General features: G+C 44.3%; 1 protein-coding gene across 2 annotated transcripts in view; it reads left to right on the top strand.

Annotated features, from left to right (window-relative positions):
* Positions 1–24616, top strand: part of ADAM19 (ADAM metallopeptidase domain 19) — an 88521-nt gene that overhangs the window by 53963 nt on the left and 9942 nt on the right. For both annotated transcript variants that reach the window (XM_053567150.1, XM_053567149.1), the window contains exons 8-20: positions 2893–2964; positions 6925–7091; positions 9091–9175; positions 9822–9961; positions 11890–12067; positions 14626–14715; positions 17476–17671; positions 18952–19060; positions 20458–20662; positions 21649–21726; positions 21839–21947; positions 23333–23477; positions 24296–24380. In XM_053567150.1, the coding sequence (XP_053423125.1) occupies positions 2893–2964; positions 6925–7091; positions 9091–9175; positions 9822–9961; positions 11890–12067; positions 14626–14715; positions 17476–17671; positions 18952–19060; positions 20458–20662; positions 21649–21726; positions 21839–21947; positions 23333–23477; positions 24296–24380 (1659 nt within the window). The remainder of the gene's footprint in view (positions 1–2892; positions 2965–6924; positions 7092–9090; positions 9176–9821; positions 9962–11889; positions 12068–14625; positions 14716–17475; positions 17672–18951; positions 19061–20457; positions 20663–21648; positions 21727–21838; positions 21948–23332; positions 23478–24295; positions 24381–24616) is intronic.

The following is a 24616-nucleotide window of genomic DNA, read 5'->3' as shown; positions in this document are numbered from 1 at the left end:
TTTCTCCGAAGACTAATGTGTGGATAGGATCGGGGAGTGGTGTGGGGAACAGAATCCAAAGCTGTTGTAAAAGGCAGCCCAGGCTCCACGGTCGTAGTTGGAGGTGACCAACCCCAGCCTGCCTGGCAGGACTGCCCCTACTGTAGGAAGGTAACTAGGAGAAAGCTGGACTCCTCGAACTCTGGAACACTTTTCCTTTAAGCTTTGTATTATCTAAGATATCTAGTAGAGTGGTCTTGAGCCACTATTTTTCCCCTGCTACAGAATCATTTATTCACATAAAAGCTCCTGAGGACCCCAATAGTTCAGCACATAGAAACCCAGGTGCTCTGGGTTAAAAGTGGTTATTTCTCCCCTTTGGCCTTACATTGGCCCCAGAGGAATCTCTTTGCAGGGTTTGAAACCCCTGGGTGGAGTCTCCAGCAGCCAAAGAAGTGGGGAGTAGGACAGGAATTGGGCATCTTTTGTCTTCTGACCTCTGGGGTCACAGCAAGCCCCAAAGGAAAAGGGTCTGCTCAAGGTGCCTCCGGGCCTGTTTTGGAGGAAGAGTCTTTAGCAACAGCTCTGGACTCCCAACAGGGCTGTGATTCATGAGCCAAGGGAATGTGCTCATATTTCAGGGGTCTGGGTACCCCTGAGCTGGAGGCTCTGGGTGGTCCATGGGAGGGGGTGGGCAGGGATGTAATAGGCCAGGCTGGGTCCCTGTGCTCTCCCCTTACCCCCTTTCCCAGGGGCCTTTTAGCTCTATAGGCAGAAATGTATTTCTGACAATTAATTAATATGAGACAATGAGAAGACAGGGGAGGGGAGGCCTGCCTTGGCGTGATTTACAACCTGGTGCTGAGACAGGCCAGCCTCCTCCTAGTGCTGCTGCCTGGAGAGACTTGTCAGCAGTGCAAGTGAGCAGGCAGCTCCTCACTTCCTGCGGTAGGTGGGAGCTCCTGGGGAGGTTCTTGCCCTGTTCATTCCTCAGGTGGAATGGGATCCAAGCAGAACAAACAGTAAGGTGGGATGTTGTAGGAGGGGGACAGGGTAGCTGTAGACACAGGCTGTAAGGGACCTCATGACCAGCAGAATGCAGGGTAGCCAGGAAAGGATGGTGCTGCACCGTGTTGTACTTACTGTGTCACCCCAGAAAACATAAGGTGGAGATATTCCTTTCTCCAGACCAGGGGTCTACAAACTATAGCCCATGGCCAAATCCAGCCCACCCCATGTTTTTATAAACACAGATTTACTGGAACACAGCCATACCCATTGTTAAGTATTGTCCATGGATGCTTCCAGGTTACCACAGCAGAATTGGGTAGTTGTGGCAGAGACAGTATGGCCTGCAAAGCCTAAAATACATGGTATTTACTCTCTGGCCTTGCCGAGGTTTACAAGTCTTACCTAAGACTATTCTGGACAACAGGATACACTCCTTATATTATGGAGTCCCAGTTGGGCAATTGTTTACACATAGGATTAATATGTTTGAAAGATAATAAAATTGGACCATCATGTTCTAATAAATATTTACTAAATGAATGGAAATTCAGCAGCACTTTCTGTGCTATGGGGACTAATTTAAAAATGGGAGGCCTCTATACTGAGACAGTTCTGAAAAGGTCTGAGTCACAAGGTGTCACACTGAAATCAGTGGTAACAGTGAGATTCTATTCTAGTGAGTGACAGTTCTAAGGAAGCCCAGGAAAGTCCAAAACAGTGGGAGAAGGGGAAAGATGGATTTCTTCCCTGTGTCCGAGCTGGGAAGAACACAACCAGCCCAACAAAGACCTCAGGGTACTATTTTGCCTATTGTTTTTGTTTCTTGCTTTGATATTGTTTTAGGATGGGGTGGAGGAAGAAAGTGAGGGTTTGAAATTGAAGGAACACATATAGTGCGTACCCAGGGTAAATTAAATAGGTACCCAGATTCTAAGTAACAATGGCCATGTTCAAGACATGGCAATCATTTGCAAATTTAACTTGCATCTGTAGCAGATTTTTTTGTTTACACTGTGAAGTTTTCTTTCATCACTGTAAGCGAAAGAGATCTGTCCTTCTGGGAGGAATGTAAGTATGGGGCATTCATACTGAAATATCCTGCTCCTGGTACCCATGCCAGGCATCGCTAATGGAGTACAGCTCTTGTTCCTGGGTTTTATTGGAAATGTCTGATTTCTGCCTGATGCAGCCTTAGAATCCATACTGTGGACGGCACTGCCAGCAGATCTCAGTGGCCTGCAAGATGAAGTGTATTTGCCAATGTTTCGTAGTCCCCCCCATCATGTGTCTGTCAGTCCCGTGGCCTCACCTTGTGGTTACTCAGGTTACTTGTAGTTGTGCATGTTTTCTCAGCCCATTTCAAGTTTATACCCTTTAAATATAGGATCTGTCATTGTGGTTTATTTCTGGTCTTTTCTCTGTTTTGATTGAAGCTCCTTTAGTCTAGGGCCAAGATCTTAGACTTGTTTGTGTTCCACTTAATGCTAAGCACAATGCCTTGCAATAATTTGACCAGTGTCGACTGGCCACATAGAGGGAAGCCCAGGGTTAAATCAGTCCCTCCTCTAACCCCCAATGGGAATTTGCCAGAAGCCTTGTGAATTGGACTGCAAGAGAGCAAGATTTACTTCAAGGGTTAGAGGAGGACAATTCAATTATGCAATTATTATATGCCTGCTGTATGCCCTGCACCGAGCTCATAGCTGGGATAGACACCAAGATGGATGTGACCAGGTCCTATTCCGCACGAGCTGTCACTGTGTAGGGAAGATAGTTACATAAAAATGGCTGCTCATAGAAGACAGAATTAAATAAGAACACATTCAAAAACAAGTAATGAGGCATAGGAGGGGTCCTGTAACAGGTTCTGGGATCTCACGTGGTTCTGCCTGTCCCATTCAGTTTCAGAGGAATCGAGGAGACCAGGATGCCACCAAACACAAGCTCATGGAGATCGCCAACTATGTTGATAAGGTGAGACCAGGTGTGTGCTTTGTGGGAAAGGTGGCGGGTACAGCACCTCAGAGGGGCTGCAGGGCAGGAGCTGGTTTCTGCTGGACTGGAAGCCCTGCCCTGCTTCTGAAAGGGAATGAGCAGTGCTCAGGGTGGGCATGATAAAGCCCCAAACTATGTAACCTCAGGTAAGTAACTCATTTCCTTTGGGCTGCACATTTTTTTTTTTGTTTTATTTGGATGTATAAAATAGAGGAGTTGTCTCCAGTCAATGGCTTTTTGTTATTCTTATTTTCCTGGTAGAATGTTTTTTTAAAAAATGAAATCTTATGCCAATGTGTAGTATAAAAGTCAGATGAAAACAGACTGATCTAAGCTGAAGCAGAGGTGTGGACCAGAATACCACCCTTCTGACCCATTCCTCTCACCCTGCTATGGCTCCTGAGGAACCCTGGGGCAGGGAGGAGCCCAGTTTAGGAATTTTTAAGGTTCTTAAAGGCTCCTTCCAGGTATAAAGCCCAGGGATTCTTAGACATAGGAGGGCATTGAGGTGGGTCAGGGGAGGGAAAGTATACTTCAACATTGAGAATTGGCCTGTTTGGGGCCAATTTGTAAAGTCTTCATTTGCAAAGCTATCCTAACATTATTTCTGGTCTCTTAGTAAGGATGTGTGAGTGGTTAACTTTCCCAGGTCAGGAATTTTTCAACATGTTCTTAAGAAATAGCCACATTTTTTAATTTTACCAGAACAGGTTAGTCTGGGACTTAGAAATACTTTGTATGTCTGAAAGAGGATATTTGTTATAGTAGAAAACTCAGAGTAGAGTAGGTAACTGCAATGACAGTAGCCTCCTGATAGGCTAGTAGAATATAGTTTTTAAAAGAAGGTTTTAATGGGTTTGGATCACAAGTCTCTTTGAGAATCTGATAACATGTATTATACAATTTTAGAACACTCATAAAACTTCTCTAGCTTAATTCTGGCTCTGCAAGGGATTCATGAATCTCATGTCTAAAGGGGAAATAATTTTTTCTCTAAAGACTAGAGGATAAAAGAAAACATTTTTAGGGATTAACAAGCAAATTTAGTGTGTTCTGCTATCATCAGATGGCAATTTCTATGCCCTATGTTTTTGTTCTGCTCTAAATGTCTATGAAAACACAGATCAATGACTAGTGACAGGTGAAAGTCAAAACATTGGTATTTCCTGGAAAGAAGGACTCTAGGGACCCAGCCCAGTCCTCTGTCCAGCTCCCAACTCGCTCAACAATAATGTTTAAGTAATCCTACAACCCAAACACTCAACATCTGGGAAAACAAGGAAAGCTTGTTTTCCTGGGAGGAATATCAAGGCGGACCCTGCTCTCACCATGGGCCATCTATTGTTTGGAGACCTGGCAGGTGAGGGGCATGGCTGGATCTTCCCTTTGTAAGCTCCCCAACTGGGCTGGGTGACAGAACTGAGGGCGCTGCGGGAAAGTGCTGGGAGCAGAGAGGCTGCAGCAAACCCAGTCCTTACTTGAAGCCCCAGGCGTGGCTGGCGGTCCCTTCTTGGTTCTCTCCTCAGTGAGTCCTGGCAGAGGTGGAGGAAGGCACACCCGCTTCTCTGAAACTTACTGACCCAGCTGCTTGAACTGAACTAAAACTGGAATGAACTATATTAATCTGCTGAATCATGAACCCACTCTAAAATGTTTTTCCTTAACTGTGAAAAAGCTAAGTTTACTTCCTTAAAAAACAAATTCCCTGCTAAAGCAAATTCAAACTGGAATCTAAACTCTTTATTTTCCCTAATGATTGACCTTGCACAAAACAGAAAAATTAAAATTTCCATTGAAGTGTATTTGCCATTTTACTGAATCTGGAAGCTAAGACTCCTGTTTTTAAGGGCAGTTTGATTATCTGGATGTGTTAATACTGCCACACTTATACAGGATAGGGTCAAGAGCAGGCTCTGGATCATAATTTGGGCCTTCATTCTGGCTCCACCACCTTAGCCAAGTTCTTTAACTTCTCTAAGCCTCAGCGCTCAGTACATAGAAAACTCTTAATAAACTTTGGTGCTCTGGTTGTTATTTTTAGCTGGGGCAGTACCTGCCAATTTCAGATTAAGAGAGTTTCTCCTGCTGGTACTCATACCTCCAGTGGGTTAGCTTTAAACAAAACCCTCTTCCTGCTTATGTTTGTATGAGATAGAAGATGACAGGTCATAAAGCTTAGATGTAGCTCTATCCTCACGGAGGTCAAGAGTTCAGGTCTTATTTAATTTCAGGATCTCTGGGTTGAACTCAACCCTGAAGGTTATCAAGGACTTTTTATAGTCTAGGGCTTACAACTTGATCACAGTATCTCTGACAAAATCAGAATCCCTCCAGGGATAGAGAAAGAAACTTTTTTTTTTTTTTTTTTTTGTAGAGACAGTCTAACTTTACTGCCCTCGGTAGAGTGCCATGACGTCACACAGCTCACAGCAACCTCCAGCTTTTGGGCTTACGCGATTCTCTTGCCTCAGCCTCCCAAGCAGTTGGGACTACAGGCGCCCGCCACAACGCCCGGCTATTTTTTGGTTGCAGTTTGGCCGAGGCCAGGTTTGAACCCGCTACCCTCCGTATATGGGGCCGGCGCCCTACTCACTGAGCCACAAACTTTTTTTGTTTGTTTTCTTGCTTTTTGTGACAAAGTCTCACTCTGTTGCCCCAGGCTAGAGTGCCAGGGCATCAGCCTAGTTCATATCAACCTCCTGGGTTCAGGTGATCCTTTTGCCTCAATCTTCCAAGTAGCTGGGACTACAGGTGCCCGCCACAATGCTCACCTACTTTTCCCATTTTTAGTAAAGATGGATCTCCCTCTTGCTCAGGTTTGTCTTGAACTCCTGAGCTCAGGTAATCCTCCTGCCTCAGCCTCCTAGTGTGTTAGGATTACAGGCATGAGCTGCTGTGCCTGGCCAAAGGAAACTCTTGAAAGGAAGCTGTTTATCCACTTGTGTATCATTAATACTCACTTATTTCCAAAATGAGTTGGAAACACTTTACAACAAAATAACCATATATAATGTGGTAAATCCATACAATGAAATATTATTCAGTAATAAAAAGGAATGACAAACTGGATGTGTGAATCTCAAAAACATTGTTTTAAGTGACAGGAGTCAGATACAAAAGATCACATATTATATGATTCTGTTTATAAAAAAGATTTTCAGAAAAGGCACATCTGTAGAGGTGGAAAGTAGATTAATGGTTGCCTGAGGGTAAGAATGGGAAATAACTTTAAATGGACATGACAGATCTTACTGATGTGATGAAAATATTCTCAAACTGCATTACGGTGATGGGTTAATAACTTGTAAATTTACTAAAAATTATTGAACCGTTCAGTTAAAATACGTGGATATTTATGACATGTAAATTATACCTCAATAAAGTTGTTTTTAAAAAAAGTCATGTAGAAGATAATTTTTAAAATAAATATTAAAAGGTAAGGGCCATGTAAGGAACTGGGAGAGGAAATTGTCCCAGAGAGCCAGGCCAACGATGCTTATTGCAAAAGACAGCAAAGTTTAGGTCTGAGCTTACTCATGACCAGCTTTGTTTGAAAGCTTTTTTCCTATTTTAAAATGAAATTTATCTTCCTGTCTGCTTTATCTGTTGATTTAAGCCCTACTTGAGAATCACACAGAGCAATGCTGATCCTTTTTCTACATGCAAGCTCTGTACATAATTTGAAAGCAATTTTATGTCCTATCTCAGTGTTCTCAAAGCAGTCACCCAAGTCCTGCCTCCAGAATATTGTGCATCTCTCTCAGGATCTCATTTTTCCCCTTCTGAAAAAACATCAGTAATACTTGTTTCCTCATCCCCTTAGAGCCTGGGGCAGAAGAGAAATCTGGTATCAATGCTCTGAGCTCTTAGGCTGGGAAGGGGCTTTTGCATCCCAGCTGGTGTTGACAGATGCTTTGGCTTTTCTGTGTGCCCTTTCAGTTTTACCGATCCTTGAACATCCGAATTGCTCTCGTGGGGTTGGAAGTGTGGACTCACGGCAACATGTGTGAAGTTTCGGAGAATCCATACTCTACCCTCTGGTCATTTCTTAGTTGGAGGCGCAAGCTGCTCACCCAGAAGAACCATGACAATGCACAGTTAATCACGTAAATAGCCTTTTTCCATATGTGTTGCATTTGGCCTTGATTGCAAAGCTCTGCCCATAGTGTGTGTGCTCAGAGTTTGAGCCTTTCTTTCTCCACTGGTAAGGTTGGTTGTATAAAGCCATCCTGGTTCCCCGGTCCAGGTGATCAGGCATTTAGTGCACATGTACTTTATACCCAGCACACCCCAGAAAGTATTAAAAAGCTTAAGGGTTTATAATCTATATGAGAAAATTAGACTTATAATTTTGTGACCCAGTCATAACTTAGATCTTATAGTTCAGAGATCTAGTGATCTCAAATCAGCTGAGCATCTGAAACAATTGAATATGTATTTGGGAAGAGTGATTGACTATTGGTCATGGGCCACTTTATAAGAAGTTCATCTTGTTCTTCTCAGCATTTTGTTTCAGTCCATAAGCTAATCTCTCAGCACAGGTGCAGGAGAGGGGGTTCCACTTGGCTCCCAAGAGGCATAGGGCTCACCTGAGATCATCAAAGTGGTGAAGAGCATGAAACTCTGTGCTCGGTGGGAGGGAAACCTTGAGGCAGGATTGTGCTGCATTTCCATCAGTCCCAGAGAGAAAAGAATGGATATTGGTGGGGGTTATGGTGGAACATGACAGTCCCTTGAGGGTGATTATTTGGTATTTATTAGTGTTTACTTCTAAAGATATTTTGAGACAGTTACAACAAAAGGCATATAAATAATAAAATAATAAATTCATTTTTTTTTCAGTTCCTAAGTATAGCTCTAAGTCAATGATCATTTAAATCTCGGTTTACCCTTTAAAGAAACCAGGGAAAATAACTGTCCCAGAACCCTGGGCTGTGAATGGTTATTTCATGATAGTACATTCATCTAGGAAAAGTCTTTGGTTACCAAATAATCCTAGTTACCAAATCTTTTGGCCTAAACTTTGGAAGTATGGTGTCTTGCTTTAAGCCAGACCTTGCATCTGAGTTTCCAGGAGGACTTCCTCAGAGCCTCGTCTAAGTTTAGAAAGTAACCAGTTGGGCTTCATATAGATTTGCATATATTTTGCATATTTCTTTGCAGATTGTTTCTCTGAATATAAGTCTGCCTTTAATTCAGCAAATATTTATTATGCTTCCGCTATGTTAGATTCTGTGCTAAGTTCTAGTGATCCCAAAATAAATAAGATGGTCTCACTCTCAAAGCTATCACGGTCTAGATGAGAAGACAAACATGGAGACGAGGACTGTGTAACACATTTCCATATAGATCCCTTAAATGGATTACATGTTCATGGCATGTACAGAACACCAGATTTTGATTGATTCCTTCTCCCCTACCCTGGATATATACAGTTGAAGCAGGGATGTTAAACTACACAACATATAGCTTGCCATTGGCAGGCAAGGATCATCGTTGTAGAATAAAGGCAGGACAGCTCATCCTTGTGCCACGTGCACTTTGGGAGGCCTCTGCCAGGACACAGCTGTTTCCCTGGCCCCAGATTGATGTGGGAACGGAGCATCAGCCACACAGCTGCTGCCCCGGCCCCTCCCTCCTGACCCCCTGGGACACACACCACAGAACCTGTAATAAGCTGTGGGACCCTGGCAGCAGGTGGAAGAGGGCCTGATTCACTCCAGCATCAGAACCTGTGCCACCCTCCCCTCAACCCCTCAACCTCCCCTCTAACTTTTTCCTGTGTGACAGGAATGGGATGCAATTTTGCAAGCCCTGCCCATTTCCTTCAGGGGAATTGGCTGTGGGCATATTGTGGGGGAAAAGTGTAACCTTTTGTTCTTTCTTTCTGTTTCCATGGAGCAGTGAGGGAGTAGGTGAGAGGAAGTGCAAGGTGTGGCGATCTGGAAATTGTCCATTTGGCCCAGATACCAGGACCTCCTCCATTAGGAATGACCTGGGAATTTCAATAGGGCCAAGTAATACCAAGATGGCCACCTCCTCTTGGGCACATTGGACCAGCCCTTAGTCCCCATGTGATCAACTCTCTGCCCTTCTCTCCTGCAGGGGCATGTCCTTCCATGGCACCACCATCGGCCTAGCCCCCCTCATGGCCATGTGCTCTGTGTACCAATCTGGAGGAGTCAGCATGGTGAGTCTCAGGGCTGCACAGGGCTTTAAAATGGCCTCACAAGGTAGGGAGTCATCTTTAAAAAAAATAATTTGAGATTTATTATTGTACTCCTTGAACATCAGGAAATGGAATTATTTAAAATAAAGTCAATAGGTTCTAAGAGATGGAGGTACTCAAGGGTGACTTTTCATTTACTGATGTTTGTTCCTGATTTTCAAGCTCAGGAGAACCCAGAATTGATTGCATGAATATATCGCTAAATCTCTCATCTGTTCTAAACCAGGGGCTGGGGAATAGTAAGAGAAATAAAAATTAAAAGTGTTTTTAGGTCAGCACTGTGGCTTAGACCTGTAATCCTAGCACTCTGGAAGGCTAAAGCAGAAGGATTGCTCAAATCTCGGAATGTGAGGTTGCTGTGAGCTTGGGGACACCAAGCACTCTAGCCTGGGCAACAAAGTGAAACTCTATCACACCCTCCCACACCCCAAAAATTGATATCCTAATAATGACAGTGGCTTTAGACCTGTTGTCAAAAGCATGTGGAGAGCCTATATGCTCAATGATGGGGGAATCAGTGGTGACCTGCAAGGCTCGGCTAAGGAAACAGAAGGCAAGGGAGGCAGAGGTGGAACCATCACCTCACCCCAACTATCTCCCTGAGCAGGACCACTCCGAGAATGCCATTGGTGTGGCTGCCACCATGGCCCATGAGATGGGCCACAACTTTGGCATGAGCCACGATTCTGCAGATTGCTGCTCAGCCAGTGCAGCGGATGGCGGGTGCATCATGGCAGCTGCCACTGGGTGAGTCAAACAGTATGGGGCATGCCTGGCCAGTGTGACTCAGATGTTCCTCCCACCTCTGGTGGGCTCTCGGAGAGGAATATGGTTTTTACAACAAAGAAATTGGAAGAGGACCAAGAAGGCAATGTGTGGAAGGAGCACTAGGTTTCTACCAGGAGGTTTCATGCTGGTGGAACCCTAGACAGACTTAATTGCTCTCCTTAGGGTCTTCAGCTGAAAAATTGGCCTGACCACATGTGTCTTTCTTGCTTCATGGATTTTTGATGATGACCATTTTTGATGATAGCCACAATACTTAATCCTTGCAGCCCAGAGGAATTTGGTTAATGGTGTTATATATAGCCCAGGTTTGATCGAAAGCTCTGATGTAGCTTCTAGAACAAGTTGAAGAAGGGGGACCATCCACATACCCCACAGGGACTCCTCTGGAAGTAGGGGCAAGAGTGAAGCAGCTGCATCCCCCAGGAGTCATGAGGGCTTTTTAAAATCAGGGTCTTTGAAAGAGAATCAAGAAGTTTCTTCTGAGGTCTTATCTTCTCAAGTCTAGACTCAGTACAAGGCACTGGGTTCTTCTAGACTTCTTGGAAGTCATCCATGATGGGACCCTGGATGCACTCCAGACCATCAGGGCCTACTTGTGCTTCTTAAAGAATGGCGTTTCAACATCTCCAAGAGGAAATGCAGCTTTCTTGGAGTGCCAGTGTCCAGAATTTTTTTTTTTTTTTTTGTAATTTCTTCTTGGCTGTGATACAGAAAGGATGACGTTTACACTAGTATGCAAATTCATGGGTTGTGTTTGAATCCCTATGAACTGATGGTTAAGTCTACCTTTTTTCTCTCAATCTAAAAAGAACATATATGGCTGGGCACAGTGGCTCATGTCTGTAATCCTAGCACTCTGGGGGGCCAAGGTGGGCGGATTGCTTGAGTTCACAAGTTCAAGACCAGCCTGAGCAAGGAAAGACCTGCCTCTATAAAAATAGCCGAGCATTGTGGTAGGCGCCTATACTTCCAGCTACTTGGGAAGCTGAGGCAGGAGGATCACTTGAGCCTAAAAGTTTGAGGTGCTGTGAGCTACATCATAGCACTCTACCTAGGGCAACAAAGTGAGATTCTGTCTCAAAAATAAAAATAAAAAGTATATCTGTAGACAAATGATTGAGAGATTACATGAACTATTACTCCATTTTTAAAGATTCTTTATAAATTTTAATAATTTAATGATTATTTGTAACAAATTCCTTGCAGCATACCTTACTTCTGCAGGAACCCTCCAGTGTTTCACTTTTGATTGGTTATTGGGAGTAGGATAACTCTCTCTTTGTAGACCCACATGGTGGTACTTTTTGTCCTTTTCCCCAACACTGGGACCCAGGATCTTCCACACTCTTATGAAAAAGAGCATGTATGTATTTTTGAATTGGCTGGTTGAGTTTGGATTACCCTCTACAGTCTTAGAATTGAAATGAGATCACTAGCCCACAAAGAAATTAAACCTACGATCTTGTTAGTTTTTGGCCTGGTCTTCTGTCCCAAGAGAATATCCATCTGATATCAGCTTCAGGAAAAGTTTGAGTTGGCTAGTACTTTATTCAGCTTGAAGGCTCAAGAGATCTATCATAACACACTGACAACTGTTAACTTATTGTAACCCCCTCATGCAATGGGCAGAAATTGCTACTCTTGATTCTCAAATACTTTTTCTGGGCAGAATGATAAACATTATGGGGAATTGATATCTTATCATTAAGGATGAAAGAATTCTAAATTAATGTATTGTGAATGTGCTAAGGGGACAGAATGTATGTGCATGGGACCATGAGGGTCTGAGCCCAGGTGTAATCAGCCACCACAGGTAGCAGGGTTGACAACTGTCTGACTGCTGGATGCTAAGACTCCCAACTAATTCCAACTTTGTCCTCTGCCAGGCACCCCTTTCCCAGAGTGTTCAACAGATGCAACAGGAGGGAGCTGGACAGGTACCTGCAGTCAGGTGGTGGAATGTGTCTCTCCAATATGCCAGATACCAGGACGCTATATGGAGGCCGGAGGTGTGGGAACGGGTACCTGGAAGATGGGGAAGAGTGTGACTGTGGAGAGGAAGAGGTGAGGGGCCATGACGATGCTACTGGGAGGGGAATATTTTGCATTGCTTCCCAAGCTCAAGGTCAAAAGAGAATGCAATTGAGAATTTCTTAGGCATAGGCATTTCCTGAACATGGCTGTCCAGGGTCCCTTGGCAAACAAGATGTGGAGAATAAGCCTTCCAGATAGACCATTTCTGCAGCCTATGCCCAGTTGTGGTTGGCAGTTTGTGCTCAAAATGAGTTCCTCTTATGAGTGTCTGGTGTAACCAGAAACCACGACCATGTGGCACGTTGGCTCTCTCTTCCCCAGTGGGGCAACGGATGCCTCCTGGGCCCTCCAGCTGCATCGAGTTTATTCTGGAGGCCACACAGCCGGATATGTGGACTTGAACATGGGCCTTATGAGAATGCTTAAAATAACAAGCTCATGCTGTTTAGCCTAGAGAAGAGATGGTTGGAAGGGGACGTAGGAAGTGCTGTCAAGTCTGGAAAGGGCTCCTGGGAGGAAGAAGGAGCCGGACTGTTTGTGTATAAGCTCTTTCCTTCCTTCTGGTCTTTAAAGTGAGTGTGAAGGGCACATAGCAGAGCTCTGTCATTTTTAACAAATGTATGTTGGTCTGCAGAAAAGCAGAACTGAATTGTTTCATCTCTATTTTTTAAAGGATGAAAATATGTATGTTAATGCATGCATAACAATTTGGGCTAGAATACAAGTAACAGAAAACTGAGGGTGAAACTGAGGCTCTGTATATGTGGAAAAAATGATTTTATAACCTTCCCTATGTTGTGATTTTTCTTTTTTTAACACCAGCATGTAACTCTCAGAATAAAATAAGAATTAAAGACACCACCTCCCTGCCCCCAATCTCAGAAATCAGCCCAGACCCTTCAGAAAGAAAGGAGTTGTGTTTGTGTGGAAGGCCCAGTGGGCCTGAGGACCATCCTGAGAGTGGGCTTGGCCAGTTGGCTTATATTCTAAAAGCTGCTTATTCAACAGAGACTTTCTGGGTGTGGGTTACAGTGTTGGGGGCTCAGGGCAGGGTGGATGGCAGAAATAGAGTTCCTGTCCTTGGGGAGCAGTTCATGGTGAGTGCCAGGAGGGCAAATAACATGGTCTCTGAGCAGATACAACAAGAGAGGGAGCTGGCTCGCCTGGGTGGGTGGTGACCACAGTGCGCATATCAGTAAGGTTGTGTTATGGGCATGAGGAGGGAAGTGGTAGAGGAGGAGCCCATGTGTAGAGGTGGGGGGAAGTGTGGTGTGGTAGAACCCAGGGTCGTGGGAGACCAATGGGAGGAAAATGTCCTTGTTCTGTCTCAGGGGAGACAGGTGTGTGTCAGCAGATGGTGTGATGTGTCTCTCCAACCTGCTAAACCCTTGGCCAGCCATGGTTGTGGTATGGTTAGTAACCATGGGGAAGGTCCCAGATAGGTGTGTGCCTTGGCCATCCACTGCACTTACCCAGCTCTAGTTTCCCAAAATGTGGAATGGGGACAAGGCTGCCTCACAAGGCTGTGATAGAGTTATGCTCCAGCCCCACACAAGAAATGGCTTATGAATTGGCTTGTGAATATTGTAGGAGTGGAGTGTGATAAGGACCCTCAGAGTCACTGGGATATCTCATCATCATTTTAAAAATCTCAGGCTGTGGAGCAGAAAGGAAGAGAGCAGGGAACCTGTAGAGACCTTCTATTCCAGAAGGGTCTAATCCAGGGAGGATTTAGGACAACCAGCAGATGGAGAAAGAATTCTGAGGAAACAGGCCCAGGGGCTGACCTAAACTGTTCAGAGACGTTGCTCCAGCACATTCTAACCCCCCACAGCCTCTGTTTATGGAATAATGAGGTCTGGGAGCGTGGGGTGGGGATGGCAGCTGAGAAAGGCAGAGTGTCCGGATGTTCTGTCTGGGATGGGAGAAATAAACCTTACAATTTCCATATAATGTAACATTCTGCTACAAGTCATGTTTTAGAAGAATATGTGGTGTCAAGGAGAAATTAGTGTGTTATATTAAGTTAACAACGGTGGGGTTACTATTACTTTGTAAAATATAGTATATATGCAGAGGATGCCAAAAAGATGTATACACATTTTAAGAAAGGAAAAAAACTATTGGGCGGCACCCGTGGCTCAAAGGAGTAGGGCGCCGGCCCCATATACTGAAGGCAGTGGGTTCAAACCTGGCCCTGGCAAAAAACTGCAAAAAAAAACTATTAAAATTAAAATAGTCAATATACACTGATAATGATTGTTATAATATGTGTATGTGTATATATATCGTTGTGTACATATATATGCATGTATATGTGTGTGTGCGTGTATGTGTATATATGTATATATATATATATATATATAAAAATGCCTGGGAAAATAGTCAAACACTCAAAATGTAACAGCATCTCAGTTGTGGTGTAGCTGATAATTGTGTGTATGTATATTTTCTCTGATAAATGCCCATTAGCTTAGCGATAAAGCTATAAAGCCTTTCAGAAGCTGGGACTGGGGTTCACTGGGTGGGGTGGAGAAAGCCTTCCCTCCCCAGCCTCCCACCTCCTCACCCGACTTCTGCCTCCCCAGGAATGTAACAACCCCTGCTGCAATGCCTCTAACTGCACCCTGAGGGCAGGGGCAGAGTGTGCCCATGGCTCCTGCTGCTACCAGTGTAAGGTAAGTGGCCCTTTACCTGCCTGGGGCTATGACCTGTCAGCCAACTGCTCTGCTGGGGATTCACCTCTTTCCTGGAGGAGGGATGGCCTCAGAGTGTCAGAAACTTGGAGCTGGAAAGGTCCCTTAAAAAAAGTTTACTCTTCCTCAACTTGGCCTCACAAGGCTCACATCATCCCAGAGATTTGGTGCCTCCTTGGAGGGGGTAGCAATATTTATATATGTATATCTTTTTTTGATTATTTTCTTTTCTTTCTTTTCTTTTTTGAGTCTCAAGCTGTTGCCCTGGATAAAGTGCCATGGCGTCATAGCTCACAGCAACCTCAAACTCTTGGGCTCAAGCGATCCTCTTGCCTCAGATATTCTATTTTTAGTAGAGACAGGGTCTTGCTCTTGCTCAGGCTGGTCTCGAACTTGTGAGCTCAAGCAACCCACCTACCTTGGGGCCTTCCATAGTGCTAGGATTATAGGCGTGAGCCACCGCACCCAGCTATTTTTCTTTTTTTGTAAAGAAGTGTCCAGAGAGAGAGAGAGAAGACTTGCTTTTATTTGTGCTTAGAAACAATTATTATAATTTTGTTAACATTAATGGACCACTTAGTAGACAATAGGCACTATGCTGAAAATTTTATCTCGGTCAGTCTTCACAAAAGCCCAATGAGATGTATGCATACTATTGCCTTCATTTTAAGATGGGGAAGCTTGCCGTGGCACTATAGCCAGGGCAACAGAGTGAGACTCTGTCTCAAAAAAAAAAAGATGAAAAAACTGAAACTTAATAAGTGGCTTATTCAGAATGAAGCAGTCAGGAAAGGACAGAAGGCAGCTTTCCCTGGCCCTGGCACCCACCTCCCTGACACTGACATGGGAGACAGATGGTGCTACTCACGCTACTAGTGTTACTGCAGTGCTACAGTCTCTTATTCACGATTCTGAAATTCAGAAAGTTCTGAAAAGTGAAAACAAAAAATTAAATACATTTGGTGGCCAAACGTGACTTAAATCGACATGAGATAATTATAGCCTTTTCTTTAATCACACCTAAACTGAATATTCATATTTCATTGGAGAAATATTAATGTGTTTGATCATGAAGTGTAATCCCAGGCCTTAATGGGTGACTGTGTAATATACATATGTAATTATACATATATAGTCATATGTACTTATACATGTAAAAATGTGTATGCACATACATTATATATACATGTATGTAATTATATATTGATACACGTGTACATATGTATTATGGTATCTGTTTTTGAAAATCTGAAGTCTGAAGCCCATCTGGCCCCAAGGTTTTAGACAGGAATCATGGGCCTGTGCTTCCTTGCCACTTGCTGAGTGCTCATTATGTGTCAGATACTGTTCAAGTACTTTATTCTAATTCAGACTTTTTAATAATCCCATTAGAGGATTATTATCCTGAGTTATGGCAAATGAACATGAAGAGAACACAAAGAGGTTAAGTGCCCTTCCCAAGGCCCTTTGCTGGTTAAGGGGCTGGCATTTGAGCAGGCAGGCTGGGCAGGGCAGGGCCTCTTCTGATCCACCAGCTCCTGGGTGGGAGAGGTGCGTCTCGCTGCGCCCTTCTGCACATGCTACTACTCTCCAGCCTTATGACTGCCACTCTTCCAGCAGGCCACTCAGCTGGCCCATTCTCAATTTAAGAGTGGCCAGCAAAGACGCCTGTCTGCCTTCTCTCCTGGAGGACCTTGTGGGTGGTGTGGAGTCACCCAAGGGTAGGGGAAACTACTCCCAGTCACAGTTTTCCTTGCTTGGCACAGGGATCTCACTGTGCTAGGCCGAGTCCTTCTAGTCTTGGTGGAAGGCCTAAGAATCAGCCTGAGTGTCACCATTTCATTCAGTTCAAGGATTTCAGTTTGAGCCTCAGAAAGGATTTCCTGGGGTCTGAGACTTTTGACTTCAAGCCTTGGCTGTGTGATTTGGGACAAACTATTAACCATCTGACTAGTTTCCTTATCTGTAAAGTGGGAAGAGTATTAGTAACATGGGCCATTCAGAGAGGCCATAAGACTGAAGTGAAAACACAGTTTTTGCCATATTTCCAAGCTGTGTTATTGATCAGGTTATTTGATCCGCAAAGTGGGGCAAATAGCAGTATCTATCTCATGGGTATTGTGAGGCTTACATGAGATAAGATACTCAGCCAGTGCCTGGCTTTGTAATGGGGATGCTTTTTGCTAAGGAGCTTTGTAAATTCAAAGATGTTATATGAGTACTAATTGTGTGTGTGTGCGTGTGTGCGTGTATTTGTGTCTATATGTTAGTGGGTCTGGCACCTCGATCACTTACTATGAGACTTTGAATATGTTTTCTAATCTCTATCAGCCTCAGCTGTCATCATAAAATAGGGAAAATTATATTACATAAGACTATCATGAAAACTAAATGAAATAATATTTGTACTGGGCATGTAAGTGGAAACTGCATTACAGTAGCTGTTATTACTAAAGCATGTAGTAAAGTGTAAGTTGTTGCATAAATACTCTGTCTTATCTATTGTACTGCTATAAGGAGGAGATAAGTTAGCATTTGAGAAAACACCTTCAAAGCTCTAAGTCACTATTCTTATGAGAAGGCGGATGATGGTTTGAGCTAATGAGGTCATGTAAAAAGTGCTGTGAATTAATGGGGATGGAAAAGTCTGTTCCTTAAGAGTGATGCTTACAAGTCCTTGGTTGATAAGGTTGAAGGCAGGGAGGAGATTGACTGTTTTTTCCCTCTTGTTCCTTGGCCCAGCTGCTGGATCCTGGCACCCTGTGCCGTGAGCAGGCCCGGCAGTGTGACCTCCCAGAGTTCTGCACGGGCAAGTCTCCCCACTGCCCCACCAACTTCTATCAGATGGACGGCACCCCCTGTGAGGGCGGCCAGGCCTACTGCTATAATGGCATGTGCCTCACCTACCAGGAGCAGTGCCAGCAGCTGTGGGGGCCTGGTAAGGGCTTTCCTGGGGAACATGGTCCTCTTCCCATCCAGCACTTCCCAGCCAGCCTCCCTCTCCAGCCCTTGGAGCAGCTTAGAATCATAGATGCAAAACAGCACCTCCAGATACCACCAGATACTCTTTCATCCCCTTGACTCAGAGTAGATGTTCAGGGAAAGCCAGTGGACAGAGTTCTTCCCAATCCCTAGATGCTTGTTATTCTGAGTGGTCAAATGGATAAAAATATTTGAAAAGAAAAGTGAACGGAGGATGTAGACAGAAAAGCATATGCAAATGGCCTTTAAGCCATGAAACAACATTTAACTTCAGTCATGTTAAGAGAAAGCATGTTATAGCTAGTACAAAGTAGGACTTTTTATGTATCAGACTAGAAGTTAATATAATAATAACAATAGTAATCTTATGGAAGGTTACTTGGAGATATCAACATTTTAAATGCACTTATTGGACCCATCAATTCCACTGCTTAGAAACATACTCAACACTTGTACTTGCACGTGTATGTGAAGACACATTTACAAAGATGTTCATTGCACCATTATTAGTTACAGCAATCACAACCTCTGTGTCCTCAATAGGATCAGATTAAATTAATCCTGGTACATCCATATAATGCAATGCTATGTGACCAAATAAAAGAAGGCAGCTTTGACTTCACTGAATCAAGTCATCTTTCACAATAAATTAAGTGAAAAATGCAAGTTATAGAACAGTGAATAGAATATGGTTTCATTCTTTGTTAGATAATCTATACAAGGATTTGTATTACAAATTTGTGTTTGTAATTTGTATTAAAAATTTGTATCACATGGAATTGTATTAGGAGATGCAGAAGATAGAAATATAATTATCTCTAGAAAATCTGCTGTGAATAAGCACTGTTTCTCCATGACATAGGGTAGTAGGAACTGGATGGCTATGAGAAAAAATTCCAAAGACGTACTTTATACCTTTAAAATTGTGTGCATGTATTACCTATTTTTAAAAATCCTGAAATGGGACAGGACTTCTTAATTAGAGAGCAGGCATAGCGTGCAAACCTCCACAGACAGAAATCTTCAATAAGGCAGGAAGAACTGATGTAAAACATTTTGTAGGACTAGCTCTTGGTGAGAGTATGGAGATGGAAATAACCTGATAGGCATGCCAGAAAGAGAGGCTGAGTATTCCCTCCCATAAACCATTCTTCACTTGGTGACTTTACAAGGGTTGCTTTGTCCTAGGGGGCTTCTGACAGGAAGTATACTGATCAATGTTTCATGCTCACCCAGGAGCCCGGCCTGCACCTGATCTCTGCTTTGAGAAGGTGAATGTAGCAGGAGACACCTTTGGAAACTGTGGGAAGGACATGAATGGCGAACACAAGAAGTGCAACATGAGGTGAGGTCCAGAGGGCAGCCTCACAAGATAGCGTGACAAAGCAGTTCTTACTCTGTCTTTCCTACTCCTGCCTGGCTCGGTGGTGTGGCTGACCCCAGAGCTGGGCATTTAAATAAGTCAGTTGAAGTCTGTCATCTATTCTTAGCCTATTGTTGGATAATGCACCGTTCAGCCTTACGGAAGTCAAGGAGGGGGTTGTGGGTGGCATTGCTTCCTAGAAAGCTAATCAGGTTTCCTTTGGGGACTTAGAGTGGGGCAGGGAATTGGCCCTCTTGAGTCATTTCTATAGGTGCTAGTTATGCCTTTATCTGAAGAGCCCATCATGTATTTATTCACTCCATTCATTTACTCATTCCAAGCAGCTATCCACCTACCCACTCATTTCATCCATCTATCCATTATCCACTCACCTATCCATCCATCCACCCACTCACCCCTCCACTCATCTACTCATCCATCCATCCCTCTACTCATCCATCCTACTCTCTATTGAGGGTTTTCCATGGATCAGATTACTAGGCTGAGTGCATGGAACTTTTAATTAACAATACAGTGTGGGAACGTGGAGCAAGCCAGCCAGCCCAACTTAGTGCATGAGGGTGGTTTCCCAAAGGAAGTTACACCTATAGCTTTGCTGAGATCTGGAGCATTTACCTAGGTGAACAAGATGGAGAGTGGTGCTACATGAGTTGAGAAAAACTAGCAGTTGCAAGAACTGGTAACAGTTTGGTACAGTTAAGGTATAATGTCGGGGTACAGTGGAGAGGGGCTGCTGAGAAATGAGCCTGGATAATTAAACAAGAACCAGATTGTGAAAAGCTTGAATGCGTAGCCAGGGAAGTTGGGACTTCAGCTTGAAAGCAGTGTGGAAATTGGACTCCTATGGGATAAGGCCAGAGGCAGGAAAAGCAGTTTCCAGAGGTCCTGATGAGAGGGGTGGCAGTGTGAATTAAGGCAAATATATAGGAGGGAAGATTTACAGGGCTTGAAAATTGCTTGAACCCAGGAGTGAGGGAGAATGGGGAGTCAGAGATGGTCAGAGATGATCCCAGACTTCTGGCTTCTTTGAGCTCCTGGGTGGATGATGGAGTGAAGAGCAGAAAGGAACAGACTGCTCAGATCAGGCAGTTGTCCCTGAAGTGAAGACTTCCACAGGCCAGTTCCCTGTCTTGGATCTGCTAAGAGACAAGTAGCCTGTGCCCTTCCCTTGATCTCAGTCCACACAGAGTCCCTCCTGATGGGTCCCTCAGGCACACTCACTACCCTGGACCTCTGCCCTGCTCTACACAAGACTGTTGTCTTGGTCAAAAACAACTGAAGCCCTCTGGTGCCCAGCTCTTCCCCCACCCCAGAGTCTGTCTCCTTTACTCTCTCTCTCTCTCTCTCTCTCGGCCCAGAGACGCCAAGTGTGGGAAGATCCAGTGTCAGAGCTCTGAGGCCCGGCCCCTGGAGTCCAATGCGGTGCCCATCGACACGACCATCATCATGAATGGGAGGCAGATCCAGTGCCGGGGCACCCATGTCTACCGGGGTCCCGAGGAAGAGGGTGACATGCTGGACCCAGGCCTGGTGATGACAGGGACCAAATGTGGCTACAACCATGTGAGTCGCTTCCCCCAGCCTAACTCAGGAGCCAGTTACAGGGACAAGTGATTGAGAGGCATGAGTCCCAGAGGGAGGATGCCTGGGCTCACACTCCAGCCTCCCCAACCCTGAACCTCAAAGGCTTCTTTTATAAAGCATGTATATGACAGCAATCACCCACCCCACAGAATTGGTTTGACAGGTTGAGGAGAGAATCTCTGCCAGGATTTCAAGATTGTTATTTTTAAGCACCAAAGGAGGCAAGAAAAGCTTCACCTTCCACTGTTGCGCCACTTGTAATAAAAGGATTTGTTCTCTAAAATTTGAATTCACTCAAAAGGTAGCCTTTAACTGCCAGGAAGGCCACAAGTTTCCTTGAAGAGTCAGATTCCCCACCTCTGCACAGGACTTATAATTAATTGGTATATGAATTAAAACTGAACTAGGAGTCCAGGAAGCTTGAGGAAATCAATGTCAACTATCTCATAGAGTTAATGTGACAATGAAATTATAAAAACCATATGAAGCACTTGGTATGGTACCTGGCACAGAGTAGGCTGTGGTCACCATCATTATTTTTAATTATAATATTAAAATTAGTGCATAATAATAGACAAGTAAACAACATAATGAACATAACAGTAATGTACCATGTAATAATACATATTTAATATTATAAGAGTAGATATAAAGTTCGTGTACAATTAAAATAGTTTAAAATAGTATATTGCACATGAACTTTATGTCCACCCTTTATTGTTAAATGTATTTTAACAGTATAATATTTATTGTTTTCCCCCTAATCTCAAAAGTAATAGCAGAATTTAGTCTGCTGTCCTGTCTTTGGCTTTTTAGGTGTTTTTTGTCTTTTTCGTTGTAGTAAGTGACCTGAAGCGGGCTGTCCTTTTGGGCACTTGCGTGCTCTGCATAGGAAACCCCATCTCCTAGTTCCCACCCACTGTCCCTTTCCTTGTACTAATGATCCCGCTTTCTCCTCACTGCAGATTTGCTTCGAGGGGCAGTGCAGGAACACCTCCTTTTTTGAAACCCAGGGCTGCGGGAAGAAGTGCAACGGCCACGGGGTGAGTGCGTGCTGTTCCGGGCTCCTCCCTCCTGCGGAAGGAGGGACAGGATGGCCCTGCGGGTGGCCGGCGCTCTCCGCGGTGCTGACACCTCTGCCCTTCCTCGCCCTAGGTGTGCAACAACAACCTGAACTGCCACTGCCTCCCGGGCTGGGCCCCGCCCTTCTGCAATACTCCGGGCCACGGGGGCAGCGTCGACAGTGGGCCCATGCCCCCCGAGGGTGAGTGCCCGCTGCCGGCCCCACCTGTGGAGGCGGGGGGTTGTGTTGCTGGCGTCCACACTGAATCATCCCGATTTTGTAGAGGAGAAAACTCAGATAAAGAGAGGAGGGACCGGGCAGCCTGGAGTGGGGCGAGGCTCAGTGGCTTCGTGTCCTGTCTGCATTAAGGGAGATGGTGGATCCCCAAATGTTCCAGTGGGGATCATTTGGGGGATGGGAGGGTGATTCATCCTTTTTTGACGCTTAAAAATAATCACAAACCGGTTGGCGCCTGTGGCTCAAGGAGTAGGGCGCTGGTCCCATATGCTGGAGGTGGCGGGTTCAAACCCAGCCCTGGCCAAAAACCACAAAAAAAAAAAAGAAAAAAAAATAATCACAAACCTAGGGCACATTATGGTGGTTTATATTTCCTCTGATGAATGAAGGTTAAAATGGGGAACCAGACACCCAGAAAAGTTGTTTTGGGGTGTTTTGTTTTGTTTTTTAAGACAAGAGTTTGACTTTGTCACCCTTGGTAGAGTGCTGTGGTGTAGTAGCTCACAGCATCCTCCAACTGTTGGGCCCAAGCAATCCTCCGGTCTCAGCCTCCCAAGTAGCTGGGACTACAGGCATCTGCCACAACACCCAGATGTTTTTCTTTTTTTTAGAGACAGGGTCTGGCTCTTGCTCAGGTTGATCTTGAACTCACCAGCTTAAGCAATCCACCTGCCTCAGCCTCCCAGAGTGCCAGGATTACAGGCGTGAGCCACCGAGCCCGGCTCCAGAAAAGTTTTATAATTTTTAGTGGAATTATCATGGATTCCAGCCCCATGGCTTCTAAGCTATTATTTTTAAATAGTAGCAATGTACCTTTTTAAAAAGGGGAGGAAACCTGAAATCTTTCAAGGATGAAACCAGTATATAAAAACATGTAAAAATAGTGCTTCCTTGGAATGCATATATTTTCTTCATTGAAATTTTTAATTTGTGAGAACATTGAGGTGGCTCTGATAAAACCAAATGTGACATCTGGATTATGGGTTAGAGTTCTAATCTTAAATCAGTCTCAGTATTTTGTGTTAGTTGCTGTGTGTCCAGGAAAATTATGATTCAGGCTAAAAACTAGTGGTAGATGAGAACAGACTTGAACAGCTTGCCTCTCTGCAGCTATGCAAAAGTGACTGTAGAAACTGCACAGAGCAAGTTGACCTGGCTCTTTAAGCAAATATTAGTGGTTTCCCAGTGGTACACAATGTGTGCTTTTTATTATAATTTGTAAGTTAAAGTAAGTAATACAAATGAAACGCGAATCAAATATCTGAAGAAGAATCAGAAATACATTGTCTGAAATCCACTGCTGTAGCCCAGTAGCTTCTAAATCTTCCGCCTGGTTCTGTTTCTGGAAGGTGTTGGTCCTGTGATAGCTGGAGTGTTCTCAGCCCTCTTTGTGCTGGCGGTGCTGATGCTGATGTGTTATTGCTGCAAACAGAAAAACAAACTGGGCCAACTCAAGCCCTTAGCTCTCCCTTCCAAGTTGAGGCAAAATTTCAGGTATGATGGGGTCCCAGAAGGGACTTGGGGTCTACTTGTGGATCATGAAGTTTTTCATAAGCAGTACCTAGAGAAAGTGTTGAGAGTGGTGGGTCTAATTTAAGGAAGATAAATGCAAGGTACACACAATCCCCTCCCCTGCTGTGATGCTCTGTGACCAAGGCAGACATCACTAGTCGATCTTACTGCACATACTCTCTACTGAGCCTGGTTGTCACTCCAGAACAATTCTCAGCAGATTACCCCCAACCAATTCAGGTTACAATAGAAAATACAATCAATCCACCATCTATTATCTTATTGATTTGTTCCCCATTTTAAAGAGCAGGAAACTGAGATGACAGAGAAGGGATTGCTAACTCAAGTCAGTCACACGGGTGTCTGGACATCAAGATAAAGGCAAAGGTTTTTTTTTTTTTTTTTAAGTGATTCATTCTTTTGGGTGTAAAAGAGGTATTGTCTCTGAGTCCCCTATTACATTACACTTGTTTTGGAAGGGATTTTAAGTCATAAGTCTTTCTGAATATATGCCTGAGGGAGACTGATTGGTGGCTGGTGACATCTTTTGTCCCTTAGAGGGGAAAGCTCTTAAAAGAGTGAAGAGAAGATGCTGAGAAAATGCTGCTTTATAGAAGACCAACTCTCTTTCCTTTTGAGTCCTCCGATTGCCACATACAAGTATTCTTCCTTGGGAAGATGGGGTTTGAGAAGACCAGTTCAGCTTCCTCCAGAGCAGACTTGATGGTTGTGCTTTGGTGAAGGGGAACTTACTCACTGACCCTTGCTGAATACCCTTCCCTCTGATTCCTTGTTTCTAGTTGTCCCTTCAGGGTGTCTCAGAACAGTGGAACTGGTCATGCCAACCCAACTTTCAAGTTGCAAACACCCCAAGGCAAACGAAAGGTAAGGGCTTTGCCCCTCAAACATTGCTGCGTTTTTGTTATCCTTTAGGATCAGGCTGGATTTCCTAAGAGCCTCCAAAACCATGTAGAGATGAGGTGGGCCCTTCGGATTGCTAATAAAAGCCATTTTACTGGCTTGAGAGACAGATCAATTGGTTTTGATGCCCCCTAAAGACTTTAAAGTTTCAGCTGACCTCTGGCATGCTTGGAAGATTTAACAGGTCAGGCATGGCTGAT

The sequence above is a fragment of the Nycticebus coucang genome, chromosome 17, assembly GCF_027406575.1.
Source record: "Nycticebus coucang isolate mNycCou1 chromosome 17, mNycCou1.pri, whole genome shotgun sequence".
In the NCBI taxonomy this organism is placed as follows: domain Eukaryota; kingdom Metazoa; phylum Chordata; class Mammalia; order Primates; family Lorisidae; genus Nycticebus; species Nycticebus coucang.
Note: the sequence above shows the minus strand (reverse complement) of the source record. Positions and strands in the feature narration are given on the sequence as shown.